We start from the raw sequence: 25,162 nt of genomic DNA, 5'->3' as shown, positions 1-25,162 counted from the left end.
CCATTTTTGTTTTGTTTTACAGTGGAACAAAAAAGCCAGTGGATATTTTGGATTTCATTATCGCCTATTTCAGAAAAAGAAGTGTGGATGTGAAAATGGCTGTATTTAAAATGGGCCAGAACAGGATGGCTGCGCGTATGTGCAAAAAGTGAATGAACTACAAAATCTGTTTAGTATAACAGTGCAATGATTGCCATTGTCATACCTTAACCAATGTACTTCTTGAGAATAGTTACAATAGGAAAGATGTAACTTATGGCTCTCCATCTTTTATAGCTTTAAGCATGCTGATACTTGTAGTTACACAACACCTGGCAAACCACTTGTATTATTCGGCTGTAAATTTATATAACTTGGAAACCAAAACTTTCCAAGTCTTGGTCACCCATTCCCAAAAATTCTTGCTAAGTGCTGCAGCTAAAATTGTTCCAAAATATACTCTAACGAAGGTTTAGAGCCTATTTTCGGGTGATCCTAAGGAGAATTTAAAAACTCAAAAACAAGCCAAACTTTCTGATATTGCAGAAACTGGTGTCCCACACGAATTAGAAGATCTGTAGAACTTGGAGACAGCTTAAGAAGAATTCCTCTACACGGGAGATTCTGCTCTGACCAAGCCAATGTTTCAAAACAAACTGTATCATTCAATTTTGTCCCCAAGGGGAAATATTTACACCTCAGTTAATAAAGTTAAAAACTGAAAACTTCACAACTTCATAAGTAACCACAGAAAACTCTTTGTAACGGAACATTCACTAAATAAAAATCTATAGACTATTTAAATACTACAAGAAACTCAAAAGTTAGGAAAATGCAAACAGAAAAGTAAAATCTATAGTTGGACTCAAAACCTGTCATGTTACTCAATGCATCGCACAATAAGGGCAAACTTAAAGAGACTGGCCAAAAAAACAACCTTTTGGGTCTTGCGAAAGAAGAAATTCATAAAGAATCACACATATTTAAACAGCAGTGGAACTGCTGCAAAAGCTCTAAAATGCCAGAAAACCAGATTTAAAACAGCAGAAAAAAATGTCTTCTGTATCTATACCTAAAGATAAAAGTTAGAACTTAGAATTTACAAAATCAGCTTTACGTTTTGAATTAGAATTTAAAAATAAAGCATCAGGACAGCCTTATGTTTATGGCCAATTAGCACTGCTGTGACTATTGTATTTTTATTTTTTTTTTAATTCTAACTTTTAAAACAAGTGTGCTTTTCTAGAAAAATCTTTAAATGAAGGATAATAATTGAAAGAACAATTTGGCCTAAATTGAAGGAAATGGGTAAGAGCCCAGATCCACGATCGCTATCAAAAAGCTCCATGTAGCTACATCCTTGTGATGGTGGCTAACTCAAATCTCCCAAAATTAATTATGAAAAGCAAACATTAACGCAAACTTTAATGGGCACCTGTTCAAGGTGGGGTTACTCATTTAATTGGTTGTACCAATACTCCAGAGCATCACGCTACTTCCTAGCGACTTCACAGGCTGAATAAAAGTTCAGACCACAAACTGCTGCCTTTACTGTACGGATCAGACAGGTAAACTTTAATTGGGAACAATGACAGCTCAGCTCTAGACATACGGCATGCAGAGGAGCGATTTCAAGAATAAGCTATAGCCTTATGAATATACTATATAAGTAAATAAAATTAAAAAGCCGGAAAAATGTATCTAATCCCTGAATGTACATTCTGTGACAAAAGGACATAAAATAGTTGTCTGTGAAGGGATTGTGATATAAACCCGTTCTTTGAAACTGGTCTTGAAAAAGAAATAAAAAAAAGTCTACTCTCTCATCAGCAGCATTCAATGAAATCACAAACACAATACACCCGCAATCTGCCACATCCAGCATTTATTAGAGACGACACAAAAGGGGAAAGATGACCCAAATTAGCACGCGTTCCTATTAGTAGTCCATGAAACCCAGTCTGTAGACTGGACACACACAAAAAAATAAAAAAAAGAGGAGGAAAAATATTAAAGAAAAAAATAACAACATCACCCTTGTTGGACTCAGCTCGAAACAAAAGGTCTAAAGCATAGAAAATAAAACCAATGAGGAAAAATAAAACTGCAGCAATGTGATTGTGTGATACATGATTTCACAGTCATATAATGTGCCACACTCCTCTTAAGGTGCCCATACACTAGTAAGATTTATCTTCAGATCTGGCTGGTTGGAACAAAAACATGGCTATGGATGAGTGACAGTTTGTCAGTTTTCCAGCATTTCCAAGCATATGGTCAACTGTCATTTGCTTTCATCCATAACCATGTTTTTGTTCCAACCAGCCAGATCTGAAGATAAATCTGTGTGTGTATGGCCACCTTTAGACAGTAATAAATTTAAATAGATTTTTCTTGACACTGGAACTTCAACTATGCAGACAGGATTATTGGTTATAGCACAAACTTATATATTGTTTTGAAATGGAAAATAAAAAAACAATAAAAAATATTAGTATAATTTACAGCGTCTCAAGATAAATTGGCTTATCTCGGGAACTTCCTTTTCCAGTACGTTTGAGGTCTACAAGATGTATCTAGAAAATTTACTACTGTGGAAAATGAAGACAGCTTAAATTCCTTTCAAATTGGGCATGAATATTTTTTTTTTCTTTTATGTTTTTTTTGTTTGTTTGTTTTTTTAATTGCTGTAACATTGTCCTTCAGGTGGCTGTGGAAGTTTCATATTTTCTTTGGACATCATTAGACGCCGCATTTCTTGGAGGACAACTTTGATGCAATAGGAATTCTGCCATTTTGATAGTACGGATATGGCTCTGGGATCGACCTGGAGCAAAGTAATAACAATAAAAAAGGAGAGAAAAAGTCAGAGCTTGCAGTTCAATCTCTATTTCCAGGGCATAAAGATATCCCGACTCCTCAGTGAAATAGGGTCTTCATTTCTTTCTACCTCTCGCCGGACCTCTACCACTCCAGCATTAACTCCACTACTCTACACCAGAAAATAAAAGCATTATCTAAAAACGTAACAAGAAGCGGATAACACAAGGGTTTAGAATAATTTGTATAAGTATCAAGACATATAGCAATAGCCTAAAAATATCAAAGAAATTTCCTGCAAAGGCTAATTAGCACAACAGACCCAATCCCCAATTATTCTCAATAGGGACTGCAATTTGACCCTATGTACAATAGCAGGTTCCATAAAGCCTAGCTTTCTTAAGCTTGGCCCTATAGTTTAATGCGATCAGTGTTAACCGCTTTATGTATGATGGAGTTATTCTTGCTGGTGATTCGTATGTCAAAACACTAATAACCGCCACCCCAATAAGGATGGCTACCTTAAAACTGTGGACCAGTTCCACTCACCATCAGTAGCACGACCTGCTCCGACATAATAAATAAAATAACCTCCCTAATAAGTACTGATCACTGGTGGGGGGTCTCGGCCATCTCGGTATTGTGATAGCGTTGTGCATGCGCACAAACACGTCACTTAAAAACCACCACCTCGATAAAGTTTTGAAAAATGTAGTTTAAGCGGTTTACTACAAAATCTACATATATAATACACAGATCTACATACAGTTCATTTTCCAAATAAGCAATCACTTGACAACACATGCACTGGTTTTTCGTGTTGGAATCCTGCGTGTGTATTGGGGAGGACGCTACACAACTTGTACCCATAAACATTCTGCATGATACACCAACGGCATATAATGGGGGACCGGAAGTGGTTTTCCCCAGTGTGATTAAGTCCACCATAAATTGGGCAATGATGACATACATATTATCTGTTAGTTGACTATTTTTAGATGTGTACCTCAATTTGGAATAGGGAAGATAGATCAGGGGCAGCCTTAGTGAAAAGTTTGTAGTCTCAGGTGTGAGACTCAGGTGTAAAGTGGGATGGTCACACATGTAATGGCCACAGATGTCAGAATGGCTCAGCAACTTTAGCTTTCGGATATAGACCAACAACACACTGCTCACTATCAAAAAGTGGAGGCATTACTATGGTGAGGAACATACCCCTGCAATGGAAAACGCATGAACTTAACTTGGTATATGTAACTTTGCTACTACTCTAAACCTGAGCATAATATGTATGCATTTGCAGCTTTCTAGTGTACTGCTTATTTCTTGTACAACTAACGTCTTACTTCTGCCGCAGCCTAATAGTAGTGATGTTGTCGTCTGATCACAGACATTACTCCCGAAATTACTTTCCAGATGTCGTTTGAGCCTCATTCTGGGGCGCATGCGTTGGAACTAAAAGTGCATGGTGGGGAACATTGTTTCCCCTGCATGCAGTGTGTGCCGCAGTGGCTGATGAGAAGTCACACATCGCAATAAGGTAACACCCTCTAAGTCTAATTTAATTAAACATTTAAATATATATTTTTAAATTCTTACATAAAAAGGGTCAATTTGGATAACACTCCCATTTGCACAGGCTATACTTTACCCACTTTTTGGCGAAGAGCCTGACCCAATCCCATGAACCAAAAAAGGAAAACCTGGAATGTATGGAGCCAGAACAGAACATACTGCAGCTCTAGTTTTTTTCTACAGGAAGCAATACAGGTAATTGCTAAGTAATGCACCTAGTGCATGTTTCCACAGAATAATGTGCCCATTCTGCTGTCCGTTATTTGACATAGAATTACATTTTCTGGGGAAAGGAAGTAATTGTACTCACCACTCCATTAGAATTATTCACTCCATTCATATTAATTTTCGTTACAAATTTAACAAACGGCGGTGATTCTGGGTATTTAGGCCCACACTCTATTTTAAGGCTGTATATTCTGTTTTCATAAATTGTCTGGAAAACAAATACAACAAACATAAGAAACAGTCACTCAATAGAACTTTAGGTTCTCCTCTACTTATATTAAACTCAATTGTTACTCATTGCTCACTTATTTAGATTTACAGTCATTTATTGTAGAAATCTTTGCATCTCTGCCTCTGGGGAGGGGCTTCAATAATAAGAGGAGGAATGTAGCTCCTGGGATGGGAGCCCAGTGTTATTCATTTGTCTGCACCATAAACCCAGGACTGGAAGATTTCTGCTTGCACCTTCTGAGGTACAAGTAGAAACCAATGCTAACTGGTACCATATGCACTAACAGCATCACACCTGGCACTAAAGTCAGGAGATGCCGATTACCAATAGCACACCCTGGGCATTAGTCAAGGTAAACTGCAACTCCATCTAAAGTGCCAGGTGAAAATAAAGTCAATTGAATAGCTACACGCAATCATCTTCCTTTTATTCACAGTTGTAAAATGACATTTAGGAGCTGTACGGATGGCACTTTATCTCTCTCCACTATCACTCTCCAAAGCTTAAAACATCTGGTTCAGGATCAAAAGAGCTACAGTCTAGATGGACAGTCAATAAATCAACATGCACAAGGTAGACTGAATGCACAAGGTCATTAACAATATCGCTCAGTGACATCACCGGGTCCCCTTGCTAAGCATGCAGTCGCTGATGATATGGTCAGATTGAGCTGCCTGCACCCACAACAGGGGGGTGGCTATGGCATTAATGACCGGCAAGAGAGCGCATAGTTTGCATTTAGCCCAATGAGCATACACACTGGCTGATATTTTGAACGACTGGCCAAAATGAGGGATGATATTCAATATATCCCCCAATGTGTATGCGCCTTAAGGCATAAAAAAGGGTCTTACACCGTAATTAAATAAAATGTAATGTCGTTTTGAGGATCATTCAGAAGTTGAACTATATATTTCTTTTCAGTAAAATTGTTCCTCTCCAGGGACATCTCTGCCCAAAGAGGAGTAGAGCAGTATATCATTAACATATAGGCAATGAAGCCCAATCCAACTAGTGAGGAGAGGCCTTTGCAGCAGGCCGTAGTACACAAGATGAGCGGTAAGAGCTAGCATACAGTATCATAGCTTTAAAAGAGCTGGTCTGCCACCAGCATCCTCTGTCACTAGCGACAGGTGAGCTGCAGTCATCTATAGCACAGCATTCCTGCAGCATTACAGCATTTATGTCTCTGCCAAATGATCAGTCTGGTGTATAAAAGCGCTTTTGCAAGTCATCAGGGAGACCTGTATTTACGCAAATGTGGTCTCTATTCTATTCCCAACACACAACCTCACTTAACACTACACTTGTCTACGAACTATCTGAATATAAAAACATCCACATATTCCAGCAATATACACTATTAAATTGTACCGTTTATCTATGCACAAAGGAAGCAGCTACTTTGGGGTGAAATTATATTAATGAGAATGTAGCCAACCAATTCATTACACTCTGGTGGCATCATTAAGGCATGAAGAACAGCGCTCCTAGTGATTTGATAAGCAGCGAGTACATTATTATTGCTACAGTACACAACTGTTACATCGACCATAAATAGGTGACAGGTATATTGTAAAAAACATATATACCTTAGATCAGTATATTTGCATATGCGAAGATTAGACCAGTCAAGAAGAAAGCATACAGCCAATAAAAATGATCCTTCCAACAGCTGGAAATGTCTCAGATGTTCAGATTCTAGGAAAGTGTGGTGACAGAGTTGCAAGTTTGCATAGAGGGATATACAGTGGTGGATGGTTGTATCCTCCACCAATAACTGTCCTTAGCTAAAGCTTCGAAAGCTAGTCTACCTTCACCTCCACTGGCAATCACCGGTGGAGAGGCGCTACATCTGACTGGGATGCGCGCCCTTACGTCGGCTGACGGTTGGCGATCCGACCACCAGCACCTGGGCTACATCCATATGTGAGAAAGATGTAGTTTCCCTTCCTGCCAACAGATGGCAGTGTTTCCTAGTCACACAGACACTAGACATATATTACAGATAAATACATAGCCAGTTATTAGAAAGGTTTCTAAATATTCCAATCATATCCTGTTTTATTAAAGCTTTTCAATACAGAAAACCATCAACATGAGGCTTGTTAGAGTGTTTTTGAGCATTATTCTATTGGACTGACCATACCTGTAAGCACTGCTTAAAGGGAAAGAGTATTTTTTTTTACTCTGGAACAAATTTAAATCTGTTTAAACCAGGGATGGGGAACCTTTGGCCCTCCAGCTGTTAAACTACACATCCCAGCATGCCCTGCTACAGTTTTGCTATTTGTCCATGCTAAAACTGGTGCAGGGAATGCAGGGATGAATAGTTCAACAGCTGGAGGGCCAAAGGTTCCCCATCCCTGGTTTAAACCTTTGAGTGCCATGGGAATTTGTCAAAATAGGTGTGTAAATTGCCAAGCAAACCTTTTTATCAAACCCTTTTTGAGTGCCAACGTTGCGGTTAGAGAACTTCAAAATATCCATTAAAAATTCCAGCAGCTCACAGCGACTGTTCTTTTTTTGAGTGCAATATTTAACTCAGCTTCAATTAATTGACTTTGGTGTATTAGTCATTATTTATACCAAAAGAACAGTCGCTGTGAGCGACGCTGGCATTTTTAACAGATATTCTGAGGATCGCTCACAGCAACGTTGGAACTCAAAGGGTTAAGGAATCACATAACAGTACACAAATGAAGTGGATTTCACTAGGGGGACCAGATCCTACAGAATTTTATTATAAAAAAGCTGCTGACGACTGGGCCCCCTAAGAAGAAAATATATTAAGTGTTAATCAATAGAAGATCAGGAATATAATTTTATTTTTGCGCATACCTCAACCTGGCTACTTCTTGATGCCGCCCTGCTGGAAACAAAGTTCTGGGGAGAACACTGAAGTAGTATAATATATAAATATCTGAAAATTAACATATTACCAGTCATTTCTCATACACATCCTGTAGTATACATACTCTAGGTGGTCCAATGATCATCCCAGTCCATCTTGTGAGTGTCATGTCTTCATCGTCTACCAGACCCCAGCTAACTGTTCCATCGCCAACTCCTTTCTGGCCTTCCTCAAGTTCTTCCAAAAGCCGAAAATTACGAGGAACTTTGACGCCTACAATAAAGATGGAATGTCAGTGTCTCGAAGAACCTTCCTGTAGATCTAATAATTCATGTCATTCTACCTGGCATTTACTCTGTATGTAAATCAATATGCAACCTGTCAATCCATTGGGAACTAGTGGCATTGCAAAGGTCAAAACAGAACGTTTGGGCTGTACTCTATGGAACACATGTTCCACTGCAAAAAATGTTTGATCATGTGCTGAATAAGTAATGGCATTCATTTACTGTACAAAAAACATACAGTCTCAGGCTTGACTCATGTTAAATTCTCTCAACATTGGCAAATACTTTTGGTTTATGTACTGAGAGTATTGGAAATTCTATAACACAGGAAGATTTCATAGATAATCTATTTATCACACTCTCAAATTAGCTGACATTGTAAATTGCTTTTAAAAAAACTCAGACAGCAACTCTGGGCTCGACACAAAATAACGAGAGGAGGACAGTTCTCATTACAGTTGATACAAAACATTATTCTAGTCATCAAGTGGCTACAACTCATTATGGAGTTCAATTATTGCCCTTGAGGGGGCAAGTAGTAATGGTGCGGAAATGCTACAGTAACTTGCACTGGACTCGTGGATTTGTGTGGCATATAGCTGTACTGACTTGTGGGTAATTGAATTTGCCCCTATGTCTCTACTACCACCTGCCTTATTGAACTTTTCTAGATACACGTGAAATGTATGTGATGTATGTTTATGCCTCTCTTCCCACCCCCTTTGTGTTCCCTGATTGATGCTGCACTGTTACCACAAAAAATTCCAAGCATACGCAAGTATACCTGGCCAATAAAGATGATTCTGATTTGCAAAGACACTTTACCCATTTTTCATCCAACAAGCTCTGCTTCATTCTATTTATCAATGCAAACCGCTCAGTTACATATTTGCCAAGTTACTAACAGGGTATGTACAGGGGCACAATAACACCAGGTTGTATAGCAACATTTGGAAGAGGGCACAGGGATGCCATCCCAACTGCTCAAAGGGCTTCTCCTTATCAATTACATAACTTCAGCCTGGACTTAGACTGGACAAAAACTGACAACCAACAGAAGTGTAACTTCTTCAAGCAACATCAATATCTGGATTTCCTCCCATGTTTGTTAATTTCTACCATGCCACATTCTTTACTCTGTCTGATCATCTAACATCCAATTTGGTATACATTTAATGCAAACCATGTGTAATGCCATTACTTCCTGTCACTGTAATTCCTGGGTGAGTCATGTTATCAGTGAGGACTAGTTAATGTAAGTACACTGAGTTATTGTTTATATTACCAAACATACTGCAATTTCTTAACCTACTGTATAAACAAACCTCAATAGTAACCTATGTAATTTACCCTTACATTATATGCTTTCATGTCCAGTGTGAAATACATGGTACTATTCTCTCAATTTCTGCAATCATACTGCTGTCTCATTCAGCCGACTCAACACTCCATAGGCCTTATTCTGGTTCACTGTCAGAGGCAAATTCCTTCCCAAATGGACAAAACCATGTGCACTACAAGGGGCGGCAGATCTAACATGTTCAGAGAGAATTAGATTTGGGCGAGTTATTTTATTTCTGTGCAGGGAAAAAAGGGATTTTTGTAAGAACTTACCGTTCGAATCCCTTTCTCTGATATGGTCCTGGTGACACAGCTCAACACTGGGATGTAGGAGGGTCCGAAGGAGCCAGGCACCTATCCTAAAGCTTTAGAGGGTAGGCTCCTCCCCTACTGCATCCCTGGACTCTTCAGTTCAACTTTCAAAGCCACTGGAATACATTAACTCAGTACAAACACCTGCACATTATCTGCACATTTTATAACAGAAACTGTTAACTTTTAACCATTTTAACATGAACATCATGAAATTCTGGCATACTTACTGAGCGTAAGGGAGGGATCGCTGTGTCACCAGGACCATATCAGAGAAAGGGATTCGAACGGTAAGTTCTTACAAAAATCCCTTTTTCTCTTTCAATGGTCCTGGTGACACAGCTCAACACTGGGACGTTCCAGAGCCGGTCCTTTGGGAGGGTACGCTCAGGTCTGCAGCTCTCAGCACTGCTCGCCCGAATGATGCGTCCTCCGACGCGAACTCATGGAATCTATAGAATTTGGCAAATGTGTGAACAGATGACCAAGTGGCAGCTCTGCAAACCTGCTCCGCTGTGGCCCCATGTCGAACCGCCCAAGAGGTGGCAACTGACCTGGTGGTATGCGCATTTATTTTGGCCGGTACTGGTCTACCCACTTTGGTGTAAGCAAAGGCTATCATAGACCGCAACCACCTAGCAATAGTCTGCTTAGATGCAGGCCAACCAATTTTGTGTACGTCATACAATACCAACAATGTGTCAGTCTTCCTGACACTCTTCACTCTGTCCACATATATGCGTAAGGCACGCACAACATCCAAAGTTCTCAACTTGTCCCTTTTCTTAGAACCCTCTGGGGGTTGAAACACAGGTAGAACAATCTCCTGATTTAAATGGAAGGTAGATACCACCTTCGGTAAAAACTGAGGCACTGTTCTTAAAACAGCCCTGTCATCATGAAAAATTAAGAAGGGAGATTTACATGATAAAGCTCCCAACTCTGAAACTCTTTTAGCAGATGCTACTGCTAACAAAAACACTAGCTTCCACGTAAGAAACTTAAAGTCAGCCGACCTTAAAGGTTCAAAAGGTGCCTTTTGAAGGCATTCCAAAACCAGTGATAGATCCCAAGGTGCCACTGGTTGCTTGTATGGAGGCTTCAACCTGGATACTCCTTGTAAAAAAGTTTGAATTTCCGGCAAAATGGCTATCTTTTTCTGGAAATAGATGGACAAGGCCGAGATCTGCACCTTCAGTGACTGAAGGCTTAGGCCCGATGAAAAACCATCTTGTAAGAATTCCATCATTCTTGATAGCTTAAAATGAGATGTATGAGCCTTTCTTCTCTCACACCATCGAATGTAAGTCTTCCAGACTCTATAATAATTTGCCGAAGATACAGCTTTTCTGGCCTTTATCATCGTCTGTACTACTGCGTCAGAAAACCCTTTTCTTTTTAAAATGATGGTTTCAATAGCCAGGCCGTCAAAATCAATCGATCTGAATCCAGGTGATTGAATGGGCCTTGTCTTAGAAGGTCTGGTCTCAGAGGTAGACGCCATGAGTCCACAGACAACCTCTGAAGCCTCGAGTACCAGGATCTCCTTGGCCAATCTGGGGCCACTAAGATCACTGGAACCTTCTGCCCTTGTATTTTCTTCAGAAGTCTCGGTAACATTGGTACAGGTGGGAATGCATAAAGGAGATCTCCCTGCCAGTGAATAGTCATGGCATCCACTGCCTCCGCTAGTGGATCCCTTGTTCTGGCATAGAACCTGGGCACTTGACGGTTGATCCTGGATGCCATCAGGTCCACATCCGGAGTTCCCCACCTCGAAGTGATTTGGTGAAACACCTGAGGGTGTAAGCTCCATTCCCCTTCCTTGAGCTCCTCCCTGCTCAGGAAGTCGGCTTCTATATTCTCTATCCCTGGGATGAATATAGCCGATACAGCTGGAACATTCTGTTCCGCCCATAGGAAGATTCTGGACACCTCCCACATGGCCAATCTGCTGCGTGTACCTCCCTGGTGATTCAGATACGCCACAGCTGTGGCATTGTCGGTCTGAATCCTCAAAGGAAGGTTCTGTAACCTGTCTCCCGCCAAGGAAATCACTTTCCAGACAGCTCTCAGCTCCAAGATGTTGATTGGTAACGCTGATTCCTCTGCCGTCCACAGGCCCTGAAGCCTGAGATCCAGGACTACTGCCCCCCAGCCCCTGAGACTGGCGTCGGTAGTTACTATCAACCAGTCCCAGGTCTGTAATGACCGACCCCACTGAAGGGAATCTATTTCTGTCCACCACTTCAAGGATTCTCGGGTGTCCGAAGACAGCACTATCATCTCGGATTTCATGGTCAAAGTGTTTCCTGACCAGGCTGACAAGATGTTCCATTGGAACCTCCGAGAGTGGAACCTGGCAAATTGAAGCGTCTCGAATGACGCCACCATCTTCCCCAGGAGCTTGAGGCACCTCCATACTGAAATGCTCTGAGCCCTGAGAATCTCCTGGACTAGGGTGACCAGATCCCTGGCCTTTACCTCCGTGAGGAATACCCGATGAAGATGGGTGTCTAGTATGACTCCCAGGAATTGGAGCCTTTGCGACGGTACCAACTGAGATTTTTGCAAATTTAAAATCCAGCCGTGAGCCTGCAAAAAACTGATGGCCTCTGCCAAGTGACTCTGCAGCATGACTGCTGACTCTGCTTTGAACAGGAGATCGTCCAAATAGGGTATGACTGTGATTCCCCTGAGCCTCAGCACCGCCGCCATTACTGACATTATCTTTGTGAATACCCTTGGCGCGGTTGCTAGCCCAAAGGGTAACGCCCGGAATTGTAAATGCAGGTCTCCTATGGCAAACCTCAATAAGGTCTGATGCTCCGGGTGTATAGGAACGTGCAAATATGCGTCCTGGACATCCATGGACGCCAAAAATTCTCCCTGGTCCAGACTCAGGAGTACTGACCGTAGGGACTCCATTTTGAAATGGTCTACCCATAAATGAACATTTAGGGATTTCAAATTTAGTATTGGTCTGAAAGACCCGTCTGGTTTGGGCACCAGGAACAGCGTGGAGTAAAAGCCTTTCTTCCACTCTGCCCTGGGGACTGGTGTAACCACCCCTTTCTCCAAAAGGTAGTGAGCTGCTCTCACAAGAGCTGTACGAAGCCGTGCCTCCTTTGGTAAGGATGTGGGGATGAACCTCTTCGGAGGCGGCCCTCTGTAAGGGATTTTGTAACCCTGTGTTATAATATCTAACACCCAGGCATCCTGGCCTAAAGCAGTCCAAGCGTCCCTGAAGAGTGTGAGACGCCCCCCCACTTTTGTCACTGTCGGGCGAAGCCCCTGACAGTCATGCAGAGGGTTTATCCTCTCCTTTTGTGGCTGGCTTCTTGTGAAAAGAGCCAAATTTTGACTTCTGTGTCTTGCCTCTAGAGGACTGAAACCTTCCCCTGAAAGACTGTCCTCGAAAGGACGCACCACCTCTAGGGGAGGGCCGAAAGGACGGCTTAAAAGCAGAAAATCTTGACATCTGCTTTGCTGAGGAGGCCGGCAGGAATGTACTTTTGCCGCCCGTGGCCTGTTTTATAATCTCCTCTAGCTCGGTACCAAAGAGTACCTTTCCTTTGAAGGCTAATGTTTCCAGAGCCTTCTTGGACTCATTGTCTGCTTCCCAGGCTTTAAGCCAAAGCACTCTCCTGGCATTAATGGAGACTGTGGACACTCTGGTAGCCATTTTAATAGCTTCCTCCTCTGCTTCCACTGCATATTCTGCTGCTGCCTTAATCTTTTCTGCAAGCAGTAATGCACCAGGGTCAGCCTGCAGCACGGTGCATAATTCACCAGCCCACTCTATCATGGCCTTAGCGACCCAGGCTGAAGCAATAAGGGGCCGTAAGGTAAACCCCACCCCTTCAAAGATAGCTTTGAGGTTTCCCTCCAGCTTTTTATCCACAGAATCTTTGAAAGCTGCACCGCCCTGTACTGGTAATACAGTAGCCTTGGACAAACGTGCCACTGAAGCATCCACCACTGGGACCTTTTCCCAGAGCTCCGCATGAGACTCTGGCATGGGGTACAGACTAAGGAATCGCTTAGGCATCTGAAGCCTCTTATCAGGAGTTTTCCAAGCTCCTTCTAATAATTCCTGTAACCCCTCATCTGAAGGAAAAGTAACAGCCTCCTTCCGCTGTCGCTTAAAAACACCCTTAACAGGAGTCTTATCCTCCACAGTCAGCTTTAAAGCCTGCTTCACAGCTACAATGAGATCCTCTATACCAGCAGCAGAGTTCTCTTCCAAATCATCACCCTGATCCCAGGGGATGTCAGTATACTCTCCTTCCTCTTCATCTACCACAGTAGTTAAAGCATAAGACCTTCTAGGGGTCCCTGCCACATCATCCATTTTGTCCAGCATTTCACTGAACCTGTTAATCCCTTTTGCAGTATCCTGCATCACCTGAATCAGTGCAGGATCTGCCTGGGTAAGAGGCAAGGAGCCAGACGACTGCTGAGATGATGGCATAGGTCTCTGTGATTCTACCAGCCCATCACTCTGCCTGTCCAAAAGCTGCACCAAAGCGTTTACTGACCTGCCTAGGGCCCTGGCCCACGCAGGTTCCATATGCTCTGCCCTATGGGGATCGCTGCCCATGGGTCTCACATCAGCGCAAGTAATACATAAGCCCCCCTTGGCCATCTGCTCAGGGACAAACTTTTGTGTGCAAACATTGCACGCGCTCAGTGCATTAAGGGCTCCCTCCCCCAAAACCACAGCCTGATGCTCAGACATGATGCAAGTGATAATTGTATATCTATCAGTATATACAGTGCAAACAATTGTACAAGCGCTTATACAAAGTCAATGCACCCAGTCACTTAGCTGTCTGTAGGTTTCTCTGCGGGGAAGCGATGCCCAGGAAATCCAAGTCACTCTGCCAGGATCAATTCGCCAGCTCAGCTCCGCTGCAAGCGTTCTGAAAGGCGCCAAAGTCAGAGTGAAGGAAGAGACCAAAGTCCCTGCTGCTGCGGGGTCCGTGACCTTTTGGCGCCAACCACCCCCAGCTAGCCGCTCCTTAGGTAGGATTTCCTTGTTCCAGTGTCTCCCCCTCAAATGGGGACCACTTGGAACATGCCTGTCACAGCGCTGCTGTCCTCTCAGTCAGGAGCTCAGCGTGTAAGCTCCGCATAAAATGGCCGCCGCCATCACGGAGCGCCTGTCCCCCATGATCCCCACCTAACTGTGGAGCCGGTTTCAGGCAGCTCCGGAGCCCAGGCAGCCTCTTAATAGAGGCTATGAGCGCAGCACAGGGAGACCAGACAGCGTCTACCCTGTGCACAGATAGCTGACAGGACGCGCTTCTGTCAGCTCCTGCTGCGCTAGCAGTGTGAGGATTCACTATGAAAATCCTCACACTGTGCCTACCTAGCTAGGGTAATAGTTAATAAAATAATAAAAATCCCCTAACTACTCTAATTCTTCGGCTGCTCCTGCAGCCCTTTAGAATAGCACCCACTCCAGTGGGCACCTAACACGAACTGAAGAGTCCAGGGATGCAGTAGGGGAGGAGCCTACCCTCTAAAGCTTTAGGATAGGTGCCTGGCTCCTTCGGACCCTCCTACATCCCAGTGTTGAGCTGTGTCACCAGGACCATTGAAAGAGAAATACTGTCTGCATTATTTCTACACTGCAATATAGATCTCACTTTGAAGAAAAACCCCACCCAAATCTAATTCTATGTGCACATGTCATATCTGCCCCACCAGCAGTGCACATGGTTTTGTCCATTTGAGAAGGAATTTGCCTCTAAGAGTGAACCAGAATAAAGCCCCATATGTAACTGATTCCTCTTTCTGCTCTTCCCTCCTAGTCTCCTACATCTTCTCCTCTCCTCTGTCTTCCGTTCTCCCCATCCACTTCCCAATCTCTCCTGTTAGCTCAATGTCTCTCATTGCTGCCTCAGGCTCTGTACCCCACCCATCAGCACTGCTCTCTCCCTCCTCCCCCTGTCACCTCACCCCTCCACGATCAATCACACTGTACTCCCTCCATACCCAACTCCTGCTGTTTCCCTTCCTAGTTCAGTGGCCATCACCATCACCACACCTGCTGTATCACCCATGCCTGAGTGCTATAGAAACCCTGCCAACCTCATTCAAATCTGTCCCAAAAATCCATACCCCTTATCCTGTGTCCTATGGAATGCCAGATCAGTTTGCCACAAACTGATTCCCACGAATGACCTTTTTATTTCCAACTCCCTCCATCTCCTAGAGATGACTGAGACCTGGATCACCCTCTGACACTACTTCTCCTGCTGCTTTCTCTGCTGGGGGGGGGTGTCTCAAATTCTCACATACACCCCGACCAGATGACTGCCATGGTGGTGGGGTTGGCATCCTTCTACCCTCTAGTTACTCCTACCAACTCATACCCCCAAAACAATCTCTTACAGTCTCTACATTTGAACTCCACGCCATAAGCCTCTTCCAACCTGTTAATTTTCAACTTGCTGTCATTTACTGCCCTCCTGGCATTCCCTCAAAATTCCTCGACAACTTTGCATGCTGGCTTCCAGACTTCCTTTATTCTGATATCATTCTATTATCTTAGGTGACTTCAACATTCCTATCAACATTCCCACAGAAACCTCTGCCTCAAAACTCCTTAACCTCACATCTCTCCCAGTGGACCCCCCTTTACCATCCCATGTGAATGGAAACTCACTTCATTTGGTCTTCTCCTACCGTTGTGATATTTTTGATTTCTCCAACTTCCCATTCCCCCTCTCTGACCATTACCCTCTCTCTTTTGACTTATTTCTCTCTGCTTCTCCATGTCCACCTCCCAAAACTGCAATCACCCTTTTTGACTCACTTCTCTCTCTCTCATTTCCTGAACAAGCCACTTCCCTATATAATGCTTCCTTTATCTCTGCTCTTGATTCTGTTGCTCCACCAACAACTATTCACCCTCGTAAATGAACACCACAACCCTGGCACATCAAATGCACCAGTTACCTGCAAAAATGCTCACGTACTGCTGAACAACATTGGAGAAAATCGCGCTCTAAAGCTGTGTACACACACACAAAAAGCTGAGCGACCATATTGCCAGCTATTGGAGTGTGCACCGGCGATAAATCGCCGGGTGTGCACTCCCGCCTCCTCCCCTTCCTCTCTCCTACTGCCTGTTACCATCTTGCTCACCTCTTCAATCTATCCCTCTGATCGGGTACTCTGTCCCCTCTGCCTTCAAGCATGCTCTTGTCTCTCCTATCCTTACAAAACCTAACCTTATCCTAATTTTTTCTCTATCTACGACCCATTTCTCTCCTCGCTTCTAACGCCAAACTCCTTGAGCATATTGTCTATAACCGCCTTACTTTCCTCCCACTCCCTGCTCGATCCATTCCAGTCTGGCTTCCGTCCCCTACACTCCACTGAAACTGCTCTCACAAAAGTCTGCAATGATCTTCATGCTGACAAATCTAAAAGCACTACTCTATACTTACTCTTCTTGGCCTTTCTGCTGCTTTTGACCCTGAGGACCACCCTCTCCTTCTCCAAATCCTTCACTATCTTGGACTGAGTGATAATGCCCTGGCTATCTTCCTACCCCTCTGAACACTCCTTCTCTGTCTCCTGTTATAACTCCACCTCCTCTGAACATCCACTAACAGTAGGTGTCCCCCAAGGCTCTGTTCTTGGTCCTCTCCTTTTCTATCTCTATATGTCATCTCTAGGCGAGCTAATGCGACTTCCAATATCACCTCTACCACTCATCTCCTGAGCTCTCTTCTGATCTCCTCACTCTTATTTCCAGCTGTCTCTCCGCTATCTCTTCATGGATGTCCCAGCGCTTTCTTAAGTTAAACAGGTCTAAGACTGAGCTGATCATCTTCCCACTCTCCCACATAACTTCACCTTCCACAATGTCACTATCTTTTGATGAAACATCTCCTCTAGACACCAAGTACACTGCCTTGACGTCATTCTTGAATCCTCTCTCCTTCGAACCACACATTCAGCATCTTTGACAGTCCTGTCATTTCCACCTCAGAAATATTTCCAGGATCAGACCTTATCTCACCCAGGATGCTACAAAGTCCCTCATCTCCAGATTGGACTACCGGCATCTCCTACTTTGTGGCCTTCCTGTAAAACACCTCTCTCCAATCTATCCTCAATGCTGCTGCCTGGCTCATCTTTCTCTCCAAATGTACTATGTCCACCTCCCCTCTCCCTCCAGAATATAATTCAAGCTCCTCACACTCACAAAGCCATCACCCACTCCCCTCCCACCTACAAATCTGACCCCATCTCTCCTAGACCCCCTCTCTGCACTCCCCAATTGCACACCACCTCTCCTGCCAACTGGTTACTTCCTCCCACTCCAACCTCCAAGATTTTGGCCATTGTGCTCCATATCTCTGGAATTATCTACATCTCCCTACAAAACTGCACTTGGCACAGTTCCCAATCAGGGTCGACGGGGTCATAAAGCAAGAAAATGTGCAAAAAATGGAGGAAACATATTTGAAATACTTGAGTCAACCTTTTGTTAATGTAAAACTAAACACTGGTGACCTATCCTCCGAATTCAATAGGTAGTAAAAGGGTAAAAATAAACTTTGAATTGTTGAAACTAATATTGGTAAATTGCTTCCACTGAAACACTACAAATATACAGTGATAGCTGGATTTTAAACCTTTATGAAGGATCTTAACATGCACATCTTATCTCCGACTCGGCCCCAAACCCAGCAGCGGGGAAATGGGGTCGTATGCGATCTATTGTTAGTTTGGATGGCCATACACTGCTGCAAGGTGTTGCAGCAGGATGCTCCAGATGGCAGCCCCTTTCACTTATCACAAGTGGTGAGGTGATGTGTTTGCATCCAGCCAATCTCCTCCTACCAATATCTAGGCTCTCTAATTTCAAGGGCACTGATTCAGAATTTACAGAGTTCAGTGGTTATTGGCTTGTGTGCAATTTTGACTCAAGGCCCAATAACAACCATTGAACTTAATTATACAATCAAAATAAACATAACAGAACTGATGGAAGACCACCAAATTTGCTTAGGTTGACTAGAGAATAGGTTATACTAAAAGAAACCATAAAAATACTAGTCATTAACCACTTGATTGGTTGCATTGTTTGCATAGTGCATTATCTGATCTGGGGAAATCAAAGTCTTAATGCAGGGCTCGACAAATACCGGGGGCCAGGTCACCACGGCGACCAGATTCTGCTTCCTGGCGACCAGATTTTTTGCAGGGACGTTGGAGGAAGCAGAATCTGGTCGTGGGCAGATCAGCACCAGCGAGGTTAGTGGTGCCCGACCCCCGTCTCCCCCTCCTGATACCAGTGGCACTGCCCGGTTGTATTCAGTGTGACTCGAAGCAGGTCCACGGCTGTTTTGAAATTTCGTCCTGGCTCACAAGCCAACTGCGAGCTCCGATTGATTTGCAAGTCACCGCGAGATCACCATTTGAGTTGCTTTCAGCTCAAAAGCCGCCCAGTGAGTATGGCCTGTCAATGAGTGTTCCCAAATCATCGCCAGCAGATGAGTGACGGGATGGACAGCTTTCCATAGCGTCCTACTCCTGCTAAAATTGTCTAGTTGGGCGAAAACCGCTTCAAGTGTATGCAATGAGCAATTTTCAGCATTATCGCTGTGCATAAACGCTGGGCAAAAATGACCAGTGTGTATGCACCTTAAAGGTGCTTACACACGGGGCGATAGATTGTTGAGCAATATATCGCTCAGTGTCCTGTTTTCATCAGCGACCAGAGATAGTCTCTGATGAAAGGGAACCTCTGCCGGGGGAGCCGCAGAGGGAATCAGCAGCGATCATAAGGGGGCTAGAAACGGTAGCGCGCACCCGGCGATTTATCGCCGATGCACACTCCAATCGCAATTTTTGCCCGTGTGTACACAGCTTAAGAGTACTTGAGGACAAAGATAAACATGAGAGCAAATAGACCACCAGCATCCCATGGAATAATATATCGTAAACATTTGTCTGTTTATGTCTTGCGGCATGTTATACCTCTCATATAGGGAGGCCAATCCCAGGATGGAAATCGGCGGGATCCCGGGATTTTGGCCTAAAAATCGATGGTATTTGAATCCCGCGATTGAAGGTTCCAAACCCTGGATTAGTACCCCGTGTAAAATGCACTTAGGCATCGCAAGGAAAAAAAATTGCGTCGATGCGACCGACGCGATTACCAAGATTTTACATAGGGAACAATGTTAAATGGCCCAATTGACTCGATTTTACATAGGGAACAATGTTAAATGGCCCACAGACCCCAAATACCCACCCTGAAGTGTGAAATGGCCCCCCCAATTGTTAACGCCACCCCACGATCAACGTCAACCCGAAGCGTAGCGAGCCCGCGAGGGGCGGCGATACGCGTCCTCCGACCTTTTCATACCCCCACTATCCACGTCGGCGTGGAGTTGAGAATAGAAAGTGTGGCGAGCACAGTGAGCCACCGATCCCGAAGCGTGGCGAGCATAGCGAGCCCCGCGAGGGGACGCGGAACACGCTCCCGAAGCGTGGAGAGCCCAGCGAGCCCCACGAGGGGACACGGATTACTTATCATGTATTCCGCGTCCGCTCGCCACGCTTCGGGCTCGTATTCCGCGTCCCCTCGCCACGCTTCGGGCTCGGTGGCTCGCTGCGCTCGACACACTTTCTATTCTCAACTCCACGCCGACGTGGATAGTTGGGGTATGAAAAGGTCGGAGGACGCGTACCGCTGCGCTCGCCAAGCTTCGGGTTGACGTTGGTCGTGGGGTGGCATTAACAATTGGAGGGCCATTTCACACTTCAGGGTGGCTATTTGGGGTCTGTGGGCCATTTAACATTGTTCCCTATGTAAAATCGGTAATCGCGTCGGTGGCATCGCATGCAATTTTTTGGCCGCATGCGAAGCGACCGACGGGATTTACATTTTACCATGCATTTCTATGTAAAATCGCGGCCATTGCATCGGTCGCATCGCATGCCATTATAATGGCATGCGATATACATGCGATGCCTGCGATGGGCGCCCTTCTAGGAAACAAGTACCCTTTTTTTAAAGCCAGATGCTGCCCAGCTGAATTCTCACCCCCAACTGCGGTGCTGCTGTTAGGGACAGTGATCTGTGCTGACAGACATGGCGGCACCCAGGCTGTGCAGCGTGACCCCTGACATTATGTCACGCTGCACAGCCTGGCCACCGCTATGCCTGGCAGCGCAGATCACTGTTCCAAACCCAGACACACGCCCGCTGTGCAGCCCATCCGCAGGAGACAGACTCCTGCCTTTCACAACCGATGTAAGTGACTGCACTGTCACTTACAGGGGGATGGGAGGATTGTCTAGGGTAGGGGGCTGGTTTAGTAGGCATTTATAAGGATATTTGTATTTTTATTAAAATTATTCGAGAGGCAAATCCCGGGGATCCCGGGATTGAGCATTTTTCAATCCCGAGTCCCGGGATTGAAAAAAATGCCCGGGATTGGCATCCCTACTCTGACAAACCAGAAAGCAACCACATCTTAGCATTAATCATTACATCAACCAAACCTAAAATCTTGCTCTATGTCTGGACTACATTGTTTTTGTCTGTATCACAGAAGATGACTGTCTGGTGATCAAGGGTACTGTACATCAATCTTTCTAGGTCATTCTTTTTTCTTAACCCTTGGAGTGCCAACATTGCTATAAGAGAGCCTCAAAATATCCATTAAAAATGCCAGCGCGGCTCACAGCGACACTTGCATTTTTACCAAATTTGTTGTGGATCGCTCACAGCAAGTTGGTACTCAAAGGGTTAAAGCAATGCTGCTGGTTGCTGCGGGAAGTCTGATGGGGACAAAGTAAGTTATTAGGGAAGGGTGGGGGAGATGCTTTATTTGCTAATGTAGAGGATAAGTGTGGCTTATCTTCTGCAATCAGGAACTGCGCCATTCTATAGATATTTTATGCAACAAACAGCATTATTGTAAAACAGCAGAAAATAAAATGAAAAGGTGGGAGATTGAGAAAAGGTGTGCAGCATCTGATTAATTGGGCTTGAAACAACTAATCTGTTGCCTATTTGGTGTACTCCTACCACCATAGGTGAATGAGTTCTTGGGACAACGCCAGTCGCTAAAGCTCTGAACACACTAGGCGATATGCCGATCAGTCGTACCGGTATATAGAGCAATATGTACGAGGGATTCCCTTAATGTGCTGCACATAAAATCGTACAACATAGCATACATGTTAATGAAGGACAGATCATTGATCCTTCATTCAGAAAGATCAGCGTAAGTATGTACGAGTGATCTAGGCTGACGGGGATGTGGGAACAAATCCCTTCAGACCAGTGTGTACCTGGCTTAAGAAATTAAAACTGTTCTGTATATTGATAAACAATGTCACACAGTTGGTCTTACCAGATCACAGAATGGGATTTGCAGCAGTAACCACAAATAACTGCTAAAGCCAATCTTCAAAAATAAAGAAATGAATCTCTAATTGCTTCTCAGAAGAGAATGCACAGACTCCAGCAGGAGGGACCTATTGTATATTGAATGTGTAATGCGTTTACAATTCAGAAAATTTTACAGTAGTACAGAAGTCATTTTTGTTAACCCACAGGTTAAATAGCTTTCAATGGCCTTATATGTGGGCTGTTGGCACACTTAGTACAGCACAAAGGACTAACTAAATATAGGATGTTTATGTAGTAATTTGTGATTCAGTCCTGCAAAAAATCTGATGTGTTAGACTAATTGGTGGCACTACTATTAGGGCAGTCCTGGGTGCAGGCACCATATAGCTATACCAGGGTGTGATCACACAGCACAGGGAGATGCCTATGACTGGGGCTATTAGTGACAATGCAGCTTGTGGGGGAACACCATGTACCCATTGAAGAGAAGATGGCCATACCAGGGACCACAGGATGAGGCCAGCAGTCCCTCAGGTCAGGGAAGACAGGCAGCATGGAGCAGGGACACTACATTACACCACTGGATGGATGAGTGGCCCCTTGGGCCCGGGTGACACTGCACCGTGGAATGATAGGAGGAAGTGAGGCGCTGGTCAATGCACAGTATACCGTGCATTATATATAGCTGGATGTGTGGCCCCTGGGCTACCCTGCGGCAATATTCCCCTGGGGCCAGCAGCCATTAGGGGTGCAGAGACCCCGGCTGAGAGCGCAATGGGGGCCAGGGTGTGGGGCGCCCCTGACAGAACAGATTCTTGCGTTGAAAGGGAAGGCCTCAGCCCCGGCCTTGCCTAGCCAGACACCGCCTGGCACAGCCGGGGCAGACCCCATCCTCCCCATAATGCCGGCGCACACACCCAGACTACTTCCCCACCGAGGTCGCCGCTTCCTCCCCACTTCCCCCGTCACCCAACTCACTCGAGCCCGTGGTGGCCGCCATCTTGCGCTAGCTGTGGTCCGGAGCCGGCCTCTCGGTGACGTCACGAAGGGGCGGGCTTCCATCCGCCGGCCGCCGGCTGTCAGAGCAAAAAGTGGGCGGGACTACCTCTGACACAGCCTGGACATCATGACGGGATCTGACGAAAGTTGCCATCCAGGCATTTTTCTATGCGGCCGCCATATTTGATGAGGGCATAGCAACGTTACTTGAGTTGTATTGGAATTGTGCGTGTAAAAATATTAAATTATAAACTCATTTTGCAGCTATTGTATAGTACTACAAGTCTCAGCACAACACCACCACAGGCTTCCTAATTAAGATCCATACACATTTGCCAATAATATAGTAAAAGATATAGCTCAGAATGGCATGGATTGCCTAGTGTGTAAGGCTATATATTATCTCCACATCCAAGACTTGGAGTCCTTGCCAACCATGAGCATAAAGCCTCATACACATGGGGTGATGCTTGCTGTGTGTGTACTAAGTGGTCTAGTAAGGATGGATAGGCCGACTTACCGGTGTCCTTCCATGTTGTCCAACCAATAACTGAGACAAGACCATTTGGCAATTTAAATCAGTCACAGCTTTATTTATTAATCACTTAACTCACAACCAAACCAATTGCAGGGCAAGGAAAGGGAAGCGATGTGTAAAGGCTCTTCCAACATCGTACCACCTGTCCCAACTTTGTGGGTACGTGATCATATGCCCCTACTACCTGGGACTTGCCCAACCCCACCTTAGGGGTACATTGCCACACTCCCTACAATTTTGCTATATGTGCTGAGCGATCTGTTATAAAGGGGCATACACATGCTGCAATGTGTATGCCCCTCTGTGGTAAGCGTTCTAGAAGCACTCAGAACAGTTTGATAACCTGGGTTACGGGTGCTAAATTGCCCATACACACGTAGCAATGTGCGTATGGGCGATCTGTGCTAACCAGTGTTCTGATTTGCACTTGCAGCATGCTGGCGATCTGACTAGATCTAGACAACACATAGCCATGATCTAGTCAGGCAATGGCGACGTGCAGGAATGTACATCATCATCGCTATGGGGCGTACACACAGAGTGATCCATGCTTAATATCTAAGCGATCTGGACAGATTGCTTGGAAATATGGCTAAAATCGCCGTGTGTGTATGCCCCTTAACTCACTTTCTTGAACCACATGCAGTGCAATCTGACTAGATCTTGACTGCATGCGGTCAAGATCAGAGCGGCCATGGTGAAGTGCGGCACCTTGCATCTCCATCGGACCAATCTGTGCTTATTTTCTAAGCAATCTAGACAGATCTCTTGGAAAATGGCCTAAAATTGTACAGTGTGTATGCCCCTTTAGTCTATACAGTGTCAGTCAGTAGTGGCCCCAGGTGCTTTGCTTTGCTTACCACTAATGTAGCAGGTCAGCTTGTTCCATATCTATGAATCCCTTTCACTGCTATTTTGTTGTTCTTGTTGCTTATTTTTGTATTATTTGGGGTAAATTTACTAAGATGGGATATTGCCCATAGCAACCAATCAGATTCTATCTATTATTTTCTAGAAGGTGCTAAAAAAAAAAAAGAAATAGAATCTGATTGGTTGCTATGGGCAACATCCCATCTTCAATAGAACTCCCATATTAGTAAATTAACACCTTTGTCTGTATGTTGCTTGCCAAGGCCATTGGGTACACATTTACCAATTCCCGCGGCCGTGGGGGAACGATATAGTGCATACACTCAATATCGGTCAGTGACATCGCCTGCGCCCCTCCCCCCTCCGTGCATGCAGTTACTGACAATATTGTCAGATTGAGCTGCATGTACAGACAACAGGGGGGGGTATTAACGATGTATGGAAGTGTGTATCATTAACATTTAGCATACACAAACTGATCGATGTTCGCAATGTATCCTTAATGATATCGGTATTGCGCTTATCAATAACAATAAATATATTTTACATTTGCCCTGTATCTTGTGTTTGGGCCTAAAAAAAGCCATTATTTTCCAGCCGGGTTGGTTCCCTTTTCCTCCTTTTCCCATCCTCCCTAGTTCCCTTTTTCCCCCTCTTTTTATTCTCTTTCTTGCCTTCTTCTGCCTTTCTTCTAGCTTTTCCTTTTCATTTCCTACTTTTAATTTCTTCT

The 25,162-nt window shown here is 44.4% G+C and overlaps 1 protein-coding gene across 2 annotated transcripts; it reads right to left on the bottom strand.

Annotated features, from left to right (window-relative positions):
* Window positions 1-1,846: 1,846 nt before the first annotated feature.
* On the bottom strand, window positions 1,847-23,138 carry UBE2V1 (ubiquitin conjugating enzyme E2 V1). 2 transcript variants are annotated; one of them, XM_083146457.1, is made up of 5 exons: window positions 23,004-23,138; window positions 7,813-7,961; window positions 7,676-7,732; window positions 4,685-4,810; window positions 1,847-2,806 (listed from the first exon to the last, which is right to left on the bottom strand). In XM_083146457.1, exons 1-5 carry the CDS (start codon window positions 23,023-23,025, stop codon window positions 2,660-2,662), a joined length of 501 nt encoding a protein of 166 aa, XP_083002583.1. In that variant the 5' UTR covers window positions 23,026-23,138; the 3' UTR covers window positions 1,847-2,659. The 2 variants fall into 2 exon arrangements, with proteins under 2 accessions (XP_083002583.1, XP_083002584.1); XM_083146458.1 differs by lacking the exon at window positions 7,676-7,732 and having other exon boundaries at window positions 23,004-23,137.
* Window positions 23,139-25,162: the final 2,024 nt, after the last annotated feature.

Source organism: Crinia signifera, chromosome 6 (assembly GCF_055691185.1).
Source record: "Crinia signifera chromosome 6, ASM5569118v1, whole genome shotgun sequence".
Classification (NCBI taxonomy): Eukaryota; Metazoa; Chordata; class Amphibia; order Anura; family Myobatrachidae; genus Crinia; species Crinia signifera.
Note: the sequence above shows the minus strand (reverse complement) of the source record. Positions and strands in the feature narration are given on the sequence as shown.